General features: G+C 41.4%; 1 protein-coding gene across 2 annotated transcripts in view; it reads left to right on the top strand.

Annotated features, from left to right (window-relative positions):
- RSPO3 (R-spondin 3) overlaps positions 1-15,506 on the top strand; it is a 72,769-nt gene extending 57,263 nt beyond the window's left edge. For both annotated transcript variants that reach the window (XM_050316239.1, XM_050316238.1), the window contains exon 5: positions 14,459-15,506. In XM_050316239.1, the coding sequence (XP_050172196.1) occupies positions 14,459-14,652 (194 nt within the window). In that variant the 3' untranslated portion in view covers positions 14,653-15,506. The remainder of the gene's footprint in view (positions 1-14,458) is intronic.
- Positions 15,507-18,976: the final 3,470 nt, after the last annotated feature.

The following is an 18,976-nucleotide window of genomic DNA, read 5'->3' as shown; positions in this document are numbered from 1 at the left end:
CAAGGTTGTACTCTCTGAATAATATGCATCTTGATGAACAGTCAGGTGAAAATGGCTGTGCCCTCAGGTAACAAAATCAGTTTTAGCCCCACAGGGTGCTGGGCTGACACTGTCTCTGTGCTCCTCAGAGTATGTTCTCCTTTCTGGCTGCTAGCTCCTCTCTTGCCACCTTCTGCTTCCTCCCTTTCCTGGGGGACCTTGAGTGGGGAGGTCACTCAGATGACTTGAGGTCCTCTGCAGCAAACTATAAAAAATGTGGTGGACATGCTGGTGATAAAAAATATCAACCTTGTATTAAGGAATAGTGTCAAAGCTGAGACAGAAGTGTGTAGTCAATTGCTCTCATAAGGGAAGTGAATCAGAAAAACGCTGATTGCATTATTTTATTAAAATGTGAACAATGTGAGAGCAGTCCTCCTCAGATCCCTAAACCAAATAAGGGATAGAAATCAGCTCTTTTTCTTTCTGGTCTTCCCTTCTGGTGCCTCCTTGTGCTCCAGAATTGGCTAGTTGACTATATTTTAGATGCCTGAGCTTTGCAGTAAAAACAGAAAGAAATACGAAACACCCAAGAACTCCCTCTTCCAAAGTATCCATCAGATATTCATTCCACACCAAATTTCCAGCACCTACCTAAAGTCTTCCCCCTTCAATAAAAATGTCTGGGATTGAGAGCTCCAGCTCTAGAAGGTGAAATCCACATCCATGTCTATCCTGCAAAACACCAGGCAGAAGTCTACTCCTTGCCCACATGGCCAAGGGCCACCTTCTGGCTTGCAGCCAAACTAACTGGGGCTATTCCCTCCACAGTAGGTTTGACTGGAGAAGAGAGAGCACTGTTGCAGGTCAGAGTCTTTAAACAAAGTACCAGTTATGTTGTGCAGACATGCAGGGGTCTGCCTAGTCTCTGGCCTTCTGCCCTGGTACAGCTGTACTAAACTTATTCATGGCATATTCACCTTCAGCAACTTCATATTGTTGAGTTTCAGGGAGAGGCAAATAGGAAACTGTGGCTGCTCTCGCCTCTTGGCACCACAGGGCAGAGACCATGTGCAGAGAGCACATCATTCTCTCCTACCCCACCTCCTTTCCCTCCTCTGCCAGAACATCATCACATACTCATCTTTCTCTCCACAATGGTCTTCTGTCACATCTCACAGCTGATGCTTCCAAAGTCCTTCCCCTAACTTCTACTGATTTAAGGAGTTTTTTCTGAGGGAGATGCATGTTTGTCACTGCTGGAAGAGGAAATGAGACTCTTCCAGACTGTGTGCCACAGCAGGATATCTTGTTCACTCTTCAGAAGACCATAGCGAGCTGTTTTCTCACCTTTGGACAATATTATTACAAAGTAAAAGTGAAGGGAGGTGACTGCTGACAGCAGAGCTCACCTGGCCCTCACCACATGGAGATCTAAACCCTTCCCTATTTTGACCTGTCTGTCCTGGAAAGAAGAACAAATGCAAGAGGAGTTTGATAGCACATCTATCAAATTTAGTCCAAGAATGCAAAACATCTGGGGTATGTGAGCTACAGAGTAAATCAGGCAGTGGATGTTTCGAGTCTAATGGCGACACATCCAGCATTGTTTAATCAGCTAAATCCTGGGCTGTGGAACACTTCCATGTATAGCCATGCTGTTATAATACTGCAGTCATGGGCAGCAGTGGCACTTATTCATTATTGTGTTAAAGCTGGTCTTATTTTAAAGGGCCTGATCCAAGACCCACTGAAATCCCATTGACTTCAGGGTACTGTGGATCTAACCAAAAAGCAAGGATTTTCAGCATTCCTTTGTAATAAAGCGAAAACAAAGGAGCACTTTCTCGGCTGTTGTTTCTCTTCGTCTTTCTGGATATTTGCCTGTCCTTCCCCACCCAGTCAGCTCTGTTTGCTTTTCCCCACCCAAGTCTCTACATCTCCAGTCTCGTTGTCTCTTCTCAGCTCACTCTCCCTGCCAGCTCTGACACCTGATGCAGCCTTTGGTTTGCTTAGGCTGCCACCTCCCAGCTCTCTTCCTCCTTCATAACTTTGAAAACTTACGACTTTAAACACTTGCTGCCATACCTTTGTTTATAAAGGTCCAAAGAAGCTTCACAACATTCCCAACGAGATGATAACATCCAATATTATTATCAGATATCGTAAAGAACAGGAGGGAGGTTGAGGGAACATCTATCGTGGAAGATTTTTAGGAGGTTAGACAAACATCCATCAAAGAGAGCCTAAGTATAGTAGTTCAGCTTCATAGACTAGTAATGGACTAGATAATGCTTTGATAAACATTTATAAAATGGCTACAGAATTTCCACAAATTTTTTTTCTTATCTGTTGCCTTTTGTAAGACTCCCAGGGAGTCTTACAGGCAACATACTGTACGTTTACAGAGCACAAATCCAAGTACCTCTGTTCACTGACATCAGGATAAGGCCTCCTGCTGTCTTTACCAACCTCAGACTTTTTTTGGGCCTGAGTCAAAGAACTGAATTCAATTTTCCTTTCGTTTTGTCCAGTTTAGTAATTTGCATTGCTGAGATATTTGTTCATGTTTTTCTTTGCCTTCATCAGTTTTGCATCTTTGTTATAGGAAAGATTTTAAGGCTGGATTTTCTTACTAATTCACCAGAGATATGAGCTAGCATCTCTCTGCCAATGAAGGTGTGTATATTTTAAGAGCAGATGAAGATATGGCCCATGAGGGACATATTGCTGTGTGCTTAGGCCTGAAAAAAAAAGGGCTAAAATAAGGACAGATGAAAACAACTATTATTTTCAAGTAATTTTTGTTGAAGTGATTTTTCAGTAGTAAAAAATTAACAGGGAGGAAAAAAACAACACTTATAATTTAAAAATGTGGTAGTCATGCAAAATTCAGAAAAAGCATTTTCTAAATTTTCTATTTTTAGTTCCTTGAAATCCAAATTAATAGCAAAATATTTCAGCAGTGTTTCATGTATGAAACATATACAGGTAGTATTAAGGCAGGATTTGACAAACAAATTTTCTATTGTTGTTTTGGTACATAAGCAAAATGACCCAGTAATGAAATTTTTCAATTCTAATCTAATCCTTCCCAATATCTAAGGCAAACAGTAGCCTCAGTATAAAGATTTACAGCTACAGTTATGTCTCTGCTTTGTTCTTAAGCATGTATTTACTTCTGCCCATTTGCTTTCTGAAATTCTCTCTCATTTGTCATCCAAAGAACTCCATTTAAAAGGAAAACAGGCTTCAGACATGAAACACAGCTACATTCCTGAAACATGAGATGAACAACCTTTAATTCACGCAACCTTTCATTTACAGTAATGTTTAATGGATGGGCTGGTTTCATTATGGACAATGCCTCTCCCTGTCATTAGCCTGCAGAAAGGTCTAAAACTCTTAAGCATTTAAAGGAGCTCTGTTTCAGGCTCTGTCTTCCCTCTTCCCTCCCCTTCTCCGCTCCCCATCACCCCTTCTGACTGCCCTTGTTCTAAGTGCGTAATCTAAATGCTGTACTCTGCAAATTGCACTTATTGCTGGCTTCGAGCTTCGAAGAACCCTTCTGAACACTTTTTATACAAACCTAACAAGGTCAAATTTAGAAAAATCTCAGCTGGTGGACTTGGATCCCATGAGCTAGTGACCATTTATAATTAATATTAATGAATGGCAGACGACAGATGTTTATTGCCTAAGTAGAAATGTGCATTGCTAAACCAGAAGGATTTAGTTTAAATCCAGAGGAACTGACTTTATTTCTCATATGATGTGGGTGGTGGGAGGGAATGCCAGTGGGTGATCCAGCCCCTACTACCTTTAAGTATGTGCAAGGAAACAATATTTCTGTAAAGAAGAATTGTGAGCTCTCCATTTGAAGTATGACATTTGGTCCTTCAAACCATTAATTGAGGCAAGGAGGACTCTCTGTCCCTTTCGGTGCCTCTGATTTGCAGTAGTAGTGGTTTTTAACCATAGATCCCAAAGATATCAATAGATCCCAAAATTAAGGTACTCTTCTCTCTGTTTCACACTTGTGGAACCTGAGGAAATCATATAAAGACCATATTATAAAGAGTAGAAGTTTTTGTCACTGAGACAAAGGATCACATTCCCAGACACGGCATATTTTTTGTTCCTGGATTTTTTTCCACAGTGGTCTGAAATTGAACTAAAGCCTCAATGGATAAATCTCTCAAGTTTAAATGTGACACAATGGAAGATGCAATATGGAGATGGAAGGGTCTCTGTGAATACCTCTAAATACTTCAGGCTTAAGGCTGATGGAGTCTCTGTTTTCTATCTGAAAGCAACTCACTCTTTCAGAGCACATATATTAATTTCTTGGACAAAGAGACATTTTGGGTAGCATTTTCAAAAGTACATGAAGAATTTTAAGTTACTTCTTAGAGTTTCTGGTTGAGGTTGGAGTAAGGGTCTATTTGCTCTGAATTCCTTGAACAAAGCACCTTGTCCCTTATAGTATCTTGCTACAGTATGTGTGCACCAACTATTTGCTGTTTTCTTGCCCCTGAGACTTCTACACTTCCATATGACAGTCTGTAAAGTGTTTCGGAGAATGCCATACCAAACCCTTGCAAAATATTATTGGGTTTAGTGGCTACAGGGTTTGTCTCGGATGTTATAAAAGATTGCCTAACAAGTCACCAACTAAAGCAGGTGGTGCTCAGATAGTGAGCAGTTTCTACTTTTGACTAAAGCAAAAACTCTTGGAGGAGGTAGGAAAGTGATTAGTTACTCAGTTTTAAAGAGAAGCATGAATATATTTGCTGACTAATGTGCAGTGGGCTTCTTCATCTGGAGGTAGGAGGCAGCTGGAAAGAGAGAGTGCTGGTCCCCACAGTCCCAGATTTCAGAGGCTAGAAAAGGTCCTGACTTGTTGCAATACATTGTTGCACTGAAAATATCACTTGCTGAACTTTTGCTTCAGGTTCCCTTTAACCTTTCTTGCATTGCAGTAGTTCAACTCTTGTAACCAGCCCTGATGTATGGTCTGCACACAGACCACAGGCACACCTAGGGCTGTTACCAATGTACCAGCACTGCTGTAACACTCTTAAGGTACCAGCCAAGCACTAAGTTAAAAAATAAAACATGCCTGCAGCAAGTTCTGCTGAGTTGCCATCGTACACTGCCAGTAGAAGCTGTGTGAGACGAGACACGGGTCAGATCTCCTGGAGAGGTGTGGATCAGGGGTTACAGACCATCCTCAGCACTTGGAGGAGCCCTCTGTCATGAGAGGCTGCTTTCTCATCTCAATGGGGGCTGCATCTCCTCTAGCCTTTGGGCCAAACTAAATGGCATGGCAGTCAGTTTATAAAGTATACTAAGTGAAGTGGACTCCAGTGATGCACAAGGCATAATCATTCTTCACATTCCACTTCAGGCTACTCATAAAGCCAGCAGCTCACTTCAGTGTGCAAAGCTGTGTTACTACAAAAAGCTCTAAATGCACAGTTTATCCTCAGAGGGATTTAAAAAGAATAAACTTATCACATTTTTGGAAAAAAAAAAAAATTCGTATCTGTGATTCATGTTAAATTGAAGACTTATGGGCAATGTTCAAATATTTACATTCAAGTTTTTTTCATGCATATCCTCCTTGACACCAACTTAGAAATATTATTTTTAATATTTTATAGACCGTAATTTTCCAAATAAATGGAAAATACCAGATTATTAGTCATCACATTTCCCAGAAACTTGCTGACTTCAATTAATTCCTATTAGAAAGTCCGTAGGCTTTTGAAACAATTTTGTCTTTTTGTTAGGTTTCTACCTAATATCCTGGCAGTTTGTCCATCGGGTTGACCTCTGGCAACCCACCTGGCAGGCTGACAAAAACTCAACAGCCTGAAAATCTGATATGCCTCTGACAACTTGTTCATCCAAGCTTCCTGATCTTCCTAGGGCTATGTTCTGAATCCTTTTGGCATAAAAATTTCCTGAGCCTTTTTCAGAGGCAGCCCAAGAGTCTTGGTGATCCCAGTGTACTTTTCCACAAGCATCTCTCTACATGGTAAACTGCCAGGTATTCTCTCAACAGATGAGCAAAATTCTTCAGCAGCATATGGAGATGGTCAAAGTGAAATCTCATGTCACCTTTTTTGAGAGGGGACCTTTGGATGCTCTGATCTGTATGAAATTTAGAAACCTGACATGTCATTTTAATCAGCAGGAAAATGCATTTGGACATATTTGCGCTACTTTGAGAGGGGAGGATCAATGTTTTGGCCAGCAGAAATAGTACACACACATTGGAGACACAAAACAGAAAGAGACAGTCAACTTTCAACACCTTGATTTGAAAAGTATCCTTGAAAGCAAATTCTCCCTTCATTTACACCAGACACCAACCTTGGTGACCTCCATATGTTTGAACAAGTACAACAGAGAGCAGAATCCAGCCTCCAGTGAATTTAGGTAATAGCACCCGGCTCTGTGCTGATGGTTTTGCTGAGTGGATCCATCAGGAGCTGCTGTCCCCCTGCATGTTACCTACTGCTGACAGTCTGATCCAGTCATCTGGCTGGCCTGGGTTACCTGTGGGATGCACAGGGACTCCCATCTACCTGTCAGCACAGGTGTCACCCCAGGCAGAAACACAAACAAACCATGCTCAGAGAGGAGAGGACAAGTGAACCGTGCTGAGAGGAGCCAGAGCTGCATCCTGTTGACTCCTCACCCTCCTGGCATATCAGAAAGCTTAAGAAAATGTAAGGAGGAGGTTCTAGGGGAGGGTATAACTGCTCCTATATCAGCAAATGAAATGGTGGAAGATGCCTGGGCTCCCTGGTCCTGGTGTGTAGTACCTGGGCAGGAACTGCTGGCCTGGCCCAAATGTTGGAGTCAGCACTTGCAAATTCTCTCCAGGATCTGTACTCAACCATCAGCGTAGCCCAGCTCTGAACTATGGAACACTGCTTATGGAAACAGGCATTCCTAGAGATGCATCCAGGCATTGGTGTCACAGAGGTATCATCTGAATTAGCAGGTTATATTAAGGCAATCAGTGTAAGTAAAGCCAAGGAAAGCATTTTTTCTCATTTACCTCTTGCTTCAGAGCACTTCGAGCACAAATTTGAGTACTAAAGAAAAAAGTTTCTTTGTGTGTTTTCGCCTTTTTACTACTGTACTAGAAAGACTTCAAATGTCCACTGAGGCACTAGCATCTGTCTCTTATCATGTATAACTTTTCTTGATTATTTCTAGAGAGGCAGACTAAACATGCAGCTCTGACATAATGCAGCATCACATTTTTATTTCTGGTTCGTTCAAAAGCCTGCACCAGCTGAACTAAGTCTCTAAAAAGGACTTTATTTATGACCTCAATCCAAGTTAACAGGAGGGCTTGAATTATTGGTGCCTAAAAGGAAAACAAGCTATTGGAGATTCCTCCCAGTATTCTGATGCTCTAATGACAGGGTGAGGGCTTTTACTACCAATCACTCTTATTCCCAACCTTCGTATTTGCACCTGATTCCAACAGTCTTAAAAGAGGCCTATCAAGTGGATTTGGACACTGATGTACCTTTTCTGACACTTTTAGAAGAGCTGTAAACACCAAATCCCATTCAGAAGTCACTGTTAAAAGTCTCAAGGCAGAAAATGCCAGTTTCCTGAATACCAGCATGGCGTATGTCACTTCCTGTGAGAAGCAATGGGGAGTGATTTTCTACTCTGCTAAACAGACATTACTTTCCTCTCTTTGGAAGCTGTGTTCAAACTTTATAAGCTGTGGGTTCTTATAAGATGAAAACTGTTACGTAATTACAAAATTGCTGTTGTTAGCACATTAGTCCTGATTAAAACAAGGCTGTTAACAAATTCCCTCGGTCCCAACAGACAAGTGAGAAGGAAACAGCAAACAGAACTCATTATAGCAATCCTTCTCCTCTGTCTGCTTCTTTGACTGGTGGATATTCTTCTATTTTCAGGCATTGGTAATGTCTTTTCTATGACACAGGAAAGGCAGAACCAACACGTTTGCAAAGACCTCATCACAAGCCAGGGACTTTTCATAAACCTTGCTTATGAGCTCATGAACATAGCAGGGTCATTTCCCAAGCAGCCCACATACTTATGACTTCCCACGCACCTAACAGGATACAGCTTTATACTTATCTCCTACACCAGTAAAACCTGACATCTCCTGTCTTGGCATAGCTAATCTGCTCCTCAGCCTCCTCCCATTCCTCTCTGCCCATTTTATGCAAATGGTTGTGGCACAGGCCTGAGCTATTTCTGTAACTGGAAACAACATTCTCATTCCTACTAATGTGCCTGTTTCAGCGCTGTTCTCTTCTTGCAAGAACAAGCTAGCACACACAATGTAAATAAGAATATTTTTCAAGTGAATGTAGCCTAGTGGTTCAGATCCTATTTTCAGAGGCAAGTGAACCCTCAAGGATCATAAATCTCATACAAAGACATCTGAAGTCAACATCTAGAGAAGTATCCATGTGGATACGACACATGCTTTGAGTTCTGTATCCATCTGGAGTGGTATGGGAAGCCATTGTTCAGAATGAGGATAGCCTACATGCATCTCAACAGCAGGAGAACATAGGTTTGGCCAAGTTAATTGCTCCTTGAATGCCTTTGGACCTTAGCTCTGTTAAAATTTTTACCTATATTCTCTTCAGTTGGGCCATCTTTAGGAGAAAGTAAGGCCAAGAAATGCACTAAGTCATTAGCACCTGAGTTGTTCTGAAGTTTTTGATCCTCACCACCCTGGTAACCTGGAAATCTTCTGATAATAAAATAGGGCCCCAGTAGCTAGGGGAAAAAAAAAAATTGGTGTTAAGAAAGTTATACCGTTTAAACTTCAAAAAGATTTACCAAACGAATCAGCCACTTGTGACTTGGGAATGAAAGTAGAATGTCCATTGCATCACTAGGCAGATGGGCGTTTGGAGGCTTGTTATCCTAGCAAGTAGTACGAATACATGCTATAGGCTGTGTTATAGAAAAAAAAAAGTCACTTTATTTGAAAATTATTATGATCCACTCATTTGCATAATATGGCATGACTGTATTGTAGACGGAGCTATAGTGAGTTTAGAGCCTGAGGCATGCTCATCTTCCTGGAATCATTGCTCAGCACATGCCATGCTGTTGTTGTCCAGGTCATGTCATGATGAAAGCATGACAGACTTTTAGTCTGAGAGGACTAAAAATGTCTCTGAGAAGGGTATGGACAGGTGGGAAGGAGAGTGGCACAGCATGGTGGCACTTAACCCTCAAGCTTTGTCCTTGTAACCTCTGGGGTACGGAGGGATTGGGGCACTGGTACTGGAGCACTGGTGCTGACAGTGCTCCTGCAGCCAGGAAAGTGCCAAGAGGTGATACAAGGCTGTGAAGAGTGTGAAAGAACACTGTGTCCTATTACAGCAGTGGCTCGTGGTCTTTTGTTACAGCTCTTCAGCTTTTTACAGTGTAGTGGGGAGACTTTTTGTGGTCTGTGGTGGCAGGCACAGTAGAAGAGCACCAGTACCCTTCCAGAGCAGAGACTATTACATCAGTGTCTGCAACCCCAACAGGCACAGTTCCATTATTCCTCTTGCCCCTTCTGCTCTCCCAGGCCAAATTTCTTCATGGGAGTGATGAAAGAAATGCAATCATCCCAAATGTCTGATGCCAGATTCTAATCCCTCTGGGTTTTCCACGAGGCCTACCCTGTAACACACCCCCCATCAAAGCAAAGCAGATTGCACAATGAGATTTTATGTCTTCCTATGGTGGTTTGGGGTTTCAGTGCCCACAGAATGGAGAAATGAACAAATACGCTGCACTGAGTTCCCTGTAATAATTACCACTGAATATAATAGGTGGGACTAAGTGACAATGCCTAAAGCAGATGAAATTTGTCTTCTGTGGTAGTTAATCCATGCCAGTCATGACTTTCTAAGTAACTCTCTGTCACACAGTGATCTTGAGTACCAAGGTCTCCTAAGTCACTACCAACACCTCCTCCCTGTAATCAGTAAAATACAGCTATAGGTCTAATGGAAACACCACACCTGAAAATGCAAAGGTTTCTCTGAAATACTCTAGTTTGCATACTTATTGATGTATTCAGAGAGGGATTGCGTAAATATAGATTCAGGAGTTTCTTTGACCAGGGTCTATAAATTAGATTAACAAGAATTCAGCACCTTGAATCTGATTTGACATGTAATTATATTGTCATATAAATTAATTTCATGTCTGCATTTAATTTGAACTATTGCATTTCTCAAAGTTATAGCACGTCTCTACATCTTCTTCAATATACAGATTTGCTATTATTAGAAGCAGCAAAGTGTCTCCTGTGTACCAGAAAACTCTTTGGACAGTGCCTGCAGGCTAATTCTTCCAGTACAGTTGCCCATACAAAGTTTCGGTTCTGGAATAAAAGCTATTTTAATGCCAAATAATTACTTTACTGTAATATATATTGGAAGTATTTTACGTTTGTTATACAATAGTAGTAGCATGTAGTATCAGAGAAGTATTAGAATCTCATGAATCCACATCTTCATGAGCATAACATTCTCTTGGAAAATGCTTCATTATCTCCCGTCTAAAACGACTTATCCTAAATTTTTATTATTTATCTACTTGTTTTGAAAGGGTTTATTGAAGAAGAAATAGACATTAGCAGCGCTAGTCCATCACTGTATGAATTTGCGACCCACCGGGAAAGTACGACATTCCCATGCTGTCACAACAACACGCTGCCCTTTTTTTTTTTTTTTAACATCCTCTTCCTGGCCGACTGAGAAAAGTTCACACGCAGGCAAGGCAAAGCGAAGAGGGAAGCGCTCCTCGCTAGCTCCCGAGAGCGTGAGGAGAGGGCAAGGAAAGAGCGGGGAGGTCCTGCCGGCCTGCGGGAGGGACCCCCCGCTCCTGGAGCGGTCCCGCGGCGCCCCCGCGCGGGCGGCTCCGGAACCGCTCCCAGGGGAGACTCCCTAACGGCAGCGCGGCCGAGGGAAAAAGCACTGCTACCTACACAGCACATAGATTTATGCATATATATATATATATATATATACACACACACATAATACGTTACATGTTTAAACCCATGCAGCCCTTTCCTTGTCTTCTTCTTCAAAGGTAAAGCAGTTCACGGAATCATGGAATGATTTGGGTTGGAAGAGGCTTAAAGATCACCCAGCTCCAATCTCGCTGCCATGGGCGGGGGGATACCTTACACCAGACCAGGGTGCTCAAAGCCCCGTCCAACCTGGCCTTGAACACTCTCAGGGGTGGGGTGATTACAGTTTCTCTGGACAACTTGTTTCAGTGTCTCACCACCTTCACAAAAAAGAACTTCCTCCTAACAACTAATCTAAATCTCTTCTCTTTTAGTTTCAAACCACTCTCCCTTGTCCTATCATTTATCTGCCCATGTAAAGAGTAATTCTTCATCTTTTTTTATAAGTTCTCTTTAAGTACTGAAAGGCCATCTCTTATTCAGAGATGAGCTTGTAAACATAATGGCCCATGTAATTTTTCCACTTTTCATTTCACAGGTAGTCAGTCAATTTCCACAGCTTCTGGTGTCCAGCTCAATGTGCTGCTGAAGTGGGTGTCGGCAAGTAGTAAGAAGAATTAAAAAATATTCAGGAACAAGCCTCTGGGAAGAAGAGAGCAGGGATATGAACAGGGAGGGAGATGTACACAAGAATATGGCTCTTGCTACACCCCAGTTCTAGCAGATAACTGCTGATAGAATCTTCCCTTGGGTCTGAACTGAATGAAGGACTATTGGAAATAACATTATACTGTCATATAAAAATTCCTATTTAAAAAAAAAAAAAGTGAAAGGAACTAAAGAACCATCAGAGATGCACCTTCTGTGCTTTACTGCATTACTAGAACAGCACAGGTCATGAGGGCAGATCTTTTCAGAAATGGCAACAACATGGAGGTGATAGCACTAAACAATATACAAACTTGCACAGAGAAGTCCAAACTAGCTATCCTCAGAGTAGAAGAGAATTAAGACTCAGTTGTAAGTGTTTTGCAGAAATCAGTTTTCCTTGTTCTTTTTAAAGACACCGATAATTAAAACACAGACAGTGAAGCCATGCCTAGATAAGTCTCTAGCTAGACAGAGATATCTGATTCTCAGTATATCCACATACATACATACATATAAATACATACATCCTGGTCCATAACTGAAAGGAAAATCATTACATGTTGTTCCAACATACTCAAAGAATTGTAGCTGGGAAGTCACAGCTGAATGATTTTGGCTAATCACCAAGTGAGCAATGTCAAACACTGAATGTCTGGACAGTTTCCATTTGAATAACATTTTATCTTGGGCCAACTGTATTTACAAACCACTGGAATGAAATCCCATACTGTCATTTATCCATTAGTAAGAGACATTATTATAGCTGGGTAAGATGTATGTTCACTTCTGCATGGAGCAATCCCAGTTCTCCCAGTGGGTGGTAGCTCTCACTGAGCCTCCCATGTCCATCCTGCAGGTCTCCCCTGATCACCTCTATGTATCTTTTATGGCACTGACAAACTAAGAGGGATTCTGCAGGTATGTGGGTGTATATTCAGGTAATATCTGACTGGTTCTCTAAAATTTAAGGTGTCATTTTACATTTAAAGCCTTACTGCACATTTCAGGAACAACAGACAATAACAACAGATATTTGTCCCTGTTTGACTTAACATCTAAAGTGTATCTAAACCTTTCCTTGCTCTCTGATGCCAGTGGTGGTAAGGAATGGACAAGCTTTAAAATAATCCCATAGACTTACACAATAAGAAGAGGATAGAGCATATTCTTACATCTTAGTCTTGTTCTTTGCTTTCTGCCTTCTCTTCACCTCCTCTGAATCTCTCTCCCTTTATCTGACTAGTACCTCCTTGGATGGTTATCTGTTCTTAGAACAAAGCCACTTCCCCTGCACCTAATCCCCCATTGTGACATATTCCCATAGAGCCCAGAGAGGCATCAAAAAATCAAATCAAAAAAGCTTTGGTTTTGAGGCTGGAATGGGCACAATTCTGTGCATTCACCACCCTCAAAACCTATCAGCAAAACCTAACAGTAAAACTTATCGCCAGATTTGAGTAACTTGCCCAATATCAGTGTAGGAAAACCTGGATTATGCCTGTTGATATTTAAAAGCAAAAAGTACTTTCTTCTGTAACAAAGAGGGATAGACTATTTTCAGTAGTATCATTATCAGGATATCATAAAAGAGAGTTTGGCCAGATGCTTTTCAATACTTGTCTAGAAATTTCTCCATGTAAGGAGGCATAAGGGTCAGTACGATATTCTGTCATGAAAGTCTCAAGCAAGCTTACCTTTGAAGATATTACTGGGATTCATCTAACCACAGGTGAATTTCAGCTGCATGGATCAGTTGATAAACCAGTTCCACACATTAAAAAAAAAAAAAAAATCTAATCTCTTTTAGGCTTGTATGTACATACAAGCTCAATCCAATGTCATTCCTGCATTGGTTTGTAAAGGAAATAGAAGGAATAGAATCATAGAATCACAGAAATGTTTAGGTTGGACGGGACCTTTGAACATCATCTAGTTCCAACCCCTCCCTGCTGTGGGTAGGGACATCATTTGCTAGATCAGATTGCTCGAAACTTGACCCTGAACATCTTCAGTGATGAGGTGTCCACAGCTTCTGTGGGCAACCTGTTCCAGTGCCACACCACACTCCTCCTCATATGTAAGCATAAATGCACTCTGTAATACAATCTCCACAGCCAATATACAAACTTTTAATGTCCCTAAGGGGATGGGATGGTTTATTGCAGAGGTCTGTAGCAGTAACAAAATCCTCAGCATCTTACTCTTGTAAGTATTTAAAGCAATAAAGTACTCAAATACCTAATTTTGCAACAGTGGCCTAAAGCCTGACTTGAGACTTGGAATACAACATTTTAGTCTGAAGACAATCACATACCTGTGCTGGAGCTGATACTTTGTCATGGGATTTATGCTGAAATAACAAAAATCCCCTGAGATGTGGGTGTGGTGGAGGTTAAGGGAGGGGAGAGGCACAGATGCTGAGTTTTGACAGTGAAGAGGAGTCACAAAATTGCTAACTTCCATGCTATCCAGCTTCAGCCATTGATGTCCACAAAATAGCCAGTGGTGGTTTTTCGGAGTTATGCCCCTGGCTATGGGAGACAGGCATATGTGAGACACTTATACCAGCTCTAAAGCACTGGGACTACCCAGGGAGCTCTCAGCTCTTTGCTCAGAGTCAGACTGATGGGAGGTACTAATCCAGTGGCCAAATTTAGTAGTTTGATGAAGAGTTGGGCATTTCCAAATACTAATATGGGTGTCCAGCTCCTAACAGGAGCTTTGCCATAGCCCAGATCTGGTTTCACAGGTTATGGGAAAACAAGGGACTCAGAGATTGCAACAGCCTGAGCAAATATTCTAATGTGCCATCATTTTTTTCAGGGAAAAAAAATAGGGAGGAGAAAAGAAAAAAGCCCAACAAAGATGAAAGCAAGGAGACAAGACAGGAAAGCAAAGGACGAGCAGCCCGAAGACAAAACCGAGAACAGAGGGAAAACAACAGCAAAACCCAGCCGAAGAAAAGAAAAGCCCCAAACAAAGAACAGGACCTGGCACCTGTTGACACTGCACATTAACATCCCTCCATGATTGTTTAAGTCTTATGATGCTGCTATCTCTACCAGATCGCCCTGACAGGTGTTCCAACCATTCAGGCTGCAAATGGACAATGCTACCAGTTATTATTAAACTTTAAACAACATTCCAAATACTTCCTATATTCTCCAAGCAACCATAGTTTATTAAAGATTGACATGAGCCAAGGAAAAAAAAATCTAAAGATGGGATACTTTAAAACTGTTATATTATATGCTTCCATGCATCTGTAAAAGGCAATTAAGAAATTTTGTATATATTAATAATAGGGTATAAAATATAGCAATATAATAATGAATTACGTTCAGATGAACAATGTTCTTTTTCTTTGTAAAATATTTTTCAAGTTATTGTTTAAGTATGAGGCAAGAGATATGTCTAAATCAAAGACAAAAATCGTATCCCTTCATATATTGTACATAAATATTAAGAGAAGGAGGAAAATGTATCTGAAGAGCCAGTAGGAGCCCAAGGTTTTATAAGCTCTAGTGGAGCAGGATGGGATTGCCCTGTGGTTCCCTGGTCCGTGCTTCAGACATGGGTGAGAAACATCAGGGGAAAGCCAGCAGGGCTTCACCAGCTGAGGGAAAAGAAGCAGAAACATCTGCAGCTTTGAAGACTGAATCCCTGAGGCAGAAGGAAACTGAGCTGAGCTTGAATAGTGCTCTTATCTGTGGGACAACACAATGTTTTCTGGTCTAAACAGTGGTACCGTGTGTGCTGTTTTATGCTTTTTATACCTATGTGTAACTTAAGTCTACATTTCAAAACTTCTGATGAATGACAAATCGTATTTGTAGGAGACAACGTTGAGTTAATAAAAACCAGAAAAGTAGATCATGTAAGTATGTTTTTCACAGTGATAGTGTCACTTTTTCTGCTGGGGGAGGGAATCATTGTATAGCTTCACAGACAGAAGAGGACACAATTTACATCCACAACACGTATCTAGCGAAAGAGTATCCATGATAATAAATCTATGGAAGTATAGAAATTATGAACTTCTGTCCAACTTTACTTAAATTCTTATTCTAGTTCTTCTCTCTTACACAGCAGAGGTGAAAATCTGCACTTCTCATAGAACAAACCAAACACTGTGGTACCATTCTGGGTATATTCATGGCTAGAGTGGCCCAAGAGTGAAGCACAGGCTATGCTGTTTTACTGTCTTGCTGCTCAGAAACGGATTTACCCTTTACAGAAATATGCTGAGGAACCTATATACCTCACAGAATGTGTTTTGGTGCCGTGCTTTGACCAAGGACGGCTGTCATAGGGGTAACAGCCTGCCCACTGTGGTGTGTGGACCAGAAGAGGTGGCAGGCAAGCCTTCCCAGCCAGTTCTTGTCCCTGTTCACAATTTCTGTTTCTCACACTGAATTGGACCTTAAAAAAGACTCTGCCCAACACTGAAGCCTGTCTCTGAGACTGAGGAAGCCTGAGTGACAGGCTTCAGTGACTTTTCAAGGAATATTCTAATCATCCAGACAACAATGTAGGATTGCTTCCTACATTGTGCTTTGTTAAAGCTTTGTCTCAACGATACATGGGCACATGCAGTCGTCTAACACAAATGGGTGTTTAAGACTCCCACAGTTTACCTCCAGTATTCATGACAATTAATCAAAACTTTCTGTAACGAGTGACTGATTATATGCACATATTATATTTTTGCTACTGAGAAGACCTAAAGGCTGAATTTTACAGAGATGAGCATCAAATGCATGTAACAATCCTCTCATACAACCAAGTCTGAATGGGTGAGACAGAAAATCAGGGTGTGCTGAGTGCCTGTGAGGGGCACCTAGCAGTGGGAAACTGGAGCAGGGGTGGCTATTTGTGAGCTCCCAGCTCCATCACATAATTTGTACACATCCTCCTCCAGAGTGAGCTGGTCTCAGTCTCCCACTATTGATTTGAGTAGGAGTAGTCATCTTCCTCCACCAACAACTTCCACCTTTTTGGCAGCAGCAGCTGAGGAGAAGCTGGCCTCTGAGAAGTGGAGGGGGCAGGACCTGTGTTCAGCACTGAGGCACTGGGTGATGCTGAAGGGAGGTAGAGAGAGGAAAGAAGAAATCATGCTGCTGCCAGATTCAGAAGCTGGCAACAAAAGATAAGGTGTAAACAGCAGTTCTGGGCTGAGAGGCGTTGGCATCACAACAGAAAATGGGACCTGGTGCTTCAAACCCTCAGCTGCAGCTGCAGCCTGTGGTGCTGGTGGGCAGACAGGGATGTTCAGCTACTTGGGAAGAATTTATTGTTCAATTTACTTCCTCTGAGGACAGGTTGTTGGTCAGATGAAGCAACCCTACTTGGATTCAGCAAACTAGACTAGCAGTGTGGCTACATGAATAGCTGAACCCAGGGAAGCTTTGTCTGCAACTCTTAAAACTGACAAGTAGGATTATGTCTCTTCCCTACCTTAATTAAATATAGGTGCAAAATGGCAAAGGGTTTTTGGATGGAAGAATGGCTTTTGACAGAATCACAAGCAAAAACTATAAAAATTAACATGAGTGTTCAGAGAGAGGATTTTAAAAAAGGAAAAAGCAAAACAAGATGCTATACTCAGAACATCCCTGATCTCAGTTATTCTCTACTACAAGACTTGGAGTCAAAGGAATGTCATTTTCTGGCAAAGATGGACACAAGACTGGAAAAGCAGCATCAAGTAGTTCAAGAGTTACAGACTGAAGGGAAAAAAAAGAGGGAGACAAGAAAAGAAAATAATTTAGGATTCAAATATGAGCTCTGTTACACACTGTCACGTAAACCTTTTTACAAACTCAGAACTTACACAAGTGACAGTGACAAGAGAGCAGGACTTGGAATACTATCACCTTTCAGCAAGGCATAGAAATGTAAACAGAATTTGGCCCATAGCAGTAATAATATATAGCAACAGCACTGAAAAACCATGTTACAACTTTTCCTGGAAATGAACAAGGAAGTTGCTGTCATGTTGTTCCCTCCCACACAGGATCATGTTTGATAATATTGCCTGTAGCCATGGGGGAGCACTAATAAGTACATGCCCAGCCATCTGGGCAACTAAATTTTTCTAGAGTCCTGGCACTGAATGTAGACTCCATTTGTACTCCCAGAAAACTGAAGATGAATATGGACCTTTTAGGCCAAATGAATTGCAATGATACCTTTTGCCACCCAGTAGTAAATATGTAAAATCAGGAGTCAGTGATCTTACATGCTAACTGAATAAGAGCTAGTGGGGTCTCATAGGACCTTACTGGAGAAGATCTGATGGAGTAGAACAAGTAACTGTGATTAAATCTGTGTGAAACTTCTTCTCTGACACTTGATTCCCAGTTACAAAATACCTCGAAACCTTAAGAGTTAATTTTAAGCAATTCTCAGAGAATTATGAACAACTTTTCTTCAAATGGGAGCTAAATAGAATGGACATTAATTATCAGCCAAATTCATAGTGTTTTAATTACTAAAGAACATGCCTGAAATTAAATACTAAATATCAGTTAAGGCCAGTAGATGAAAACAAATCAGGTGCTATTTCTGACAGTTAAGCTGCTTGAGGAATTATAATCAGTAACAGAGAGACAGAAAAACACAAACATCAACTGTTCTGTCCCAGGCTTCAGACCTGTCTGACCAAGCTGTAGCTTGTTCTCTCCCCTGGCTCCATGCTACCAAAACTCTGAATAAGGGAATTCAGTGTTAAGGCATCATAACATATAAACAGTTTAAGTGCTGAACTGCTGAACCCTTCATTGAACTTGTCCCAGCAGCTCTGTTCTGAGCCACCACTGCTGAGTTGTCAGGCTGACCGATGCACTAAATAAATGAGAGGGTTTGCTGTACCCTGTAGCAAAGAGGCAGCAGAAGAATCCATCAGCAGAATGGGACACTCATCATCACCAGTCATTTCCCACAATGAAGATCTTGCCTTGTATACTCTACCAACAGCCTCTGGATACTTGCGGTTGATGTGCTGACAGGAAAGCAGCACATGAATATTGTTATTAATTCAGAAGAATTCCTCTATAGCCCTCATGAGTCACTATCATTTATTTTTTGCTTCAGTGGTTTTAGGCTCTGAAACTTATTGAAGGCTTAACTTTCTGATGCAGCATGAATTTACCATGACGCTTGTACTTAACTGCTGTGCATTGTTATTTGCAGAGACAGCACTGCATTTAGTTCACATGGTTCACATGAACTTGCACGAATTCAAACAAAAACATCTGCACAGGATGACATAACAGCTGATCGTGGGAGCCACTCCTCACAGTGACATTCTGCAAGTATCAGCTGCAGCTTCAGTCTTTC

This window comes from Myiozetetes cayanensis, unplaced genomic scaffold (assembly GCF_022539395.1).
Source record: "Myiozetetes cayanensis isolate MyiCay16 unplaced genomic scaffold, myiCay2020 scf2-11, whole genome shotgun sequence".
NCBI lineage: Eukaryota > Metazoa > Chordata > Aves > Passeriformes > Tyrannidae > Myiozetetes > Myiozetetes cayanensis.
Note: the sequence above shows the minus strand (reverse complement) of the source record. Positions and strands in the feature narration are given on the sequence as shown.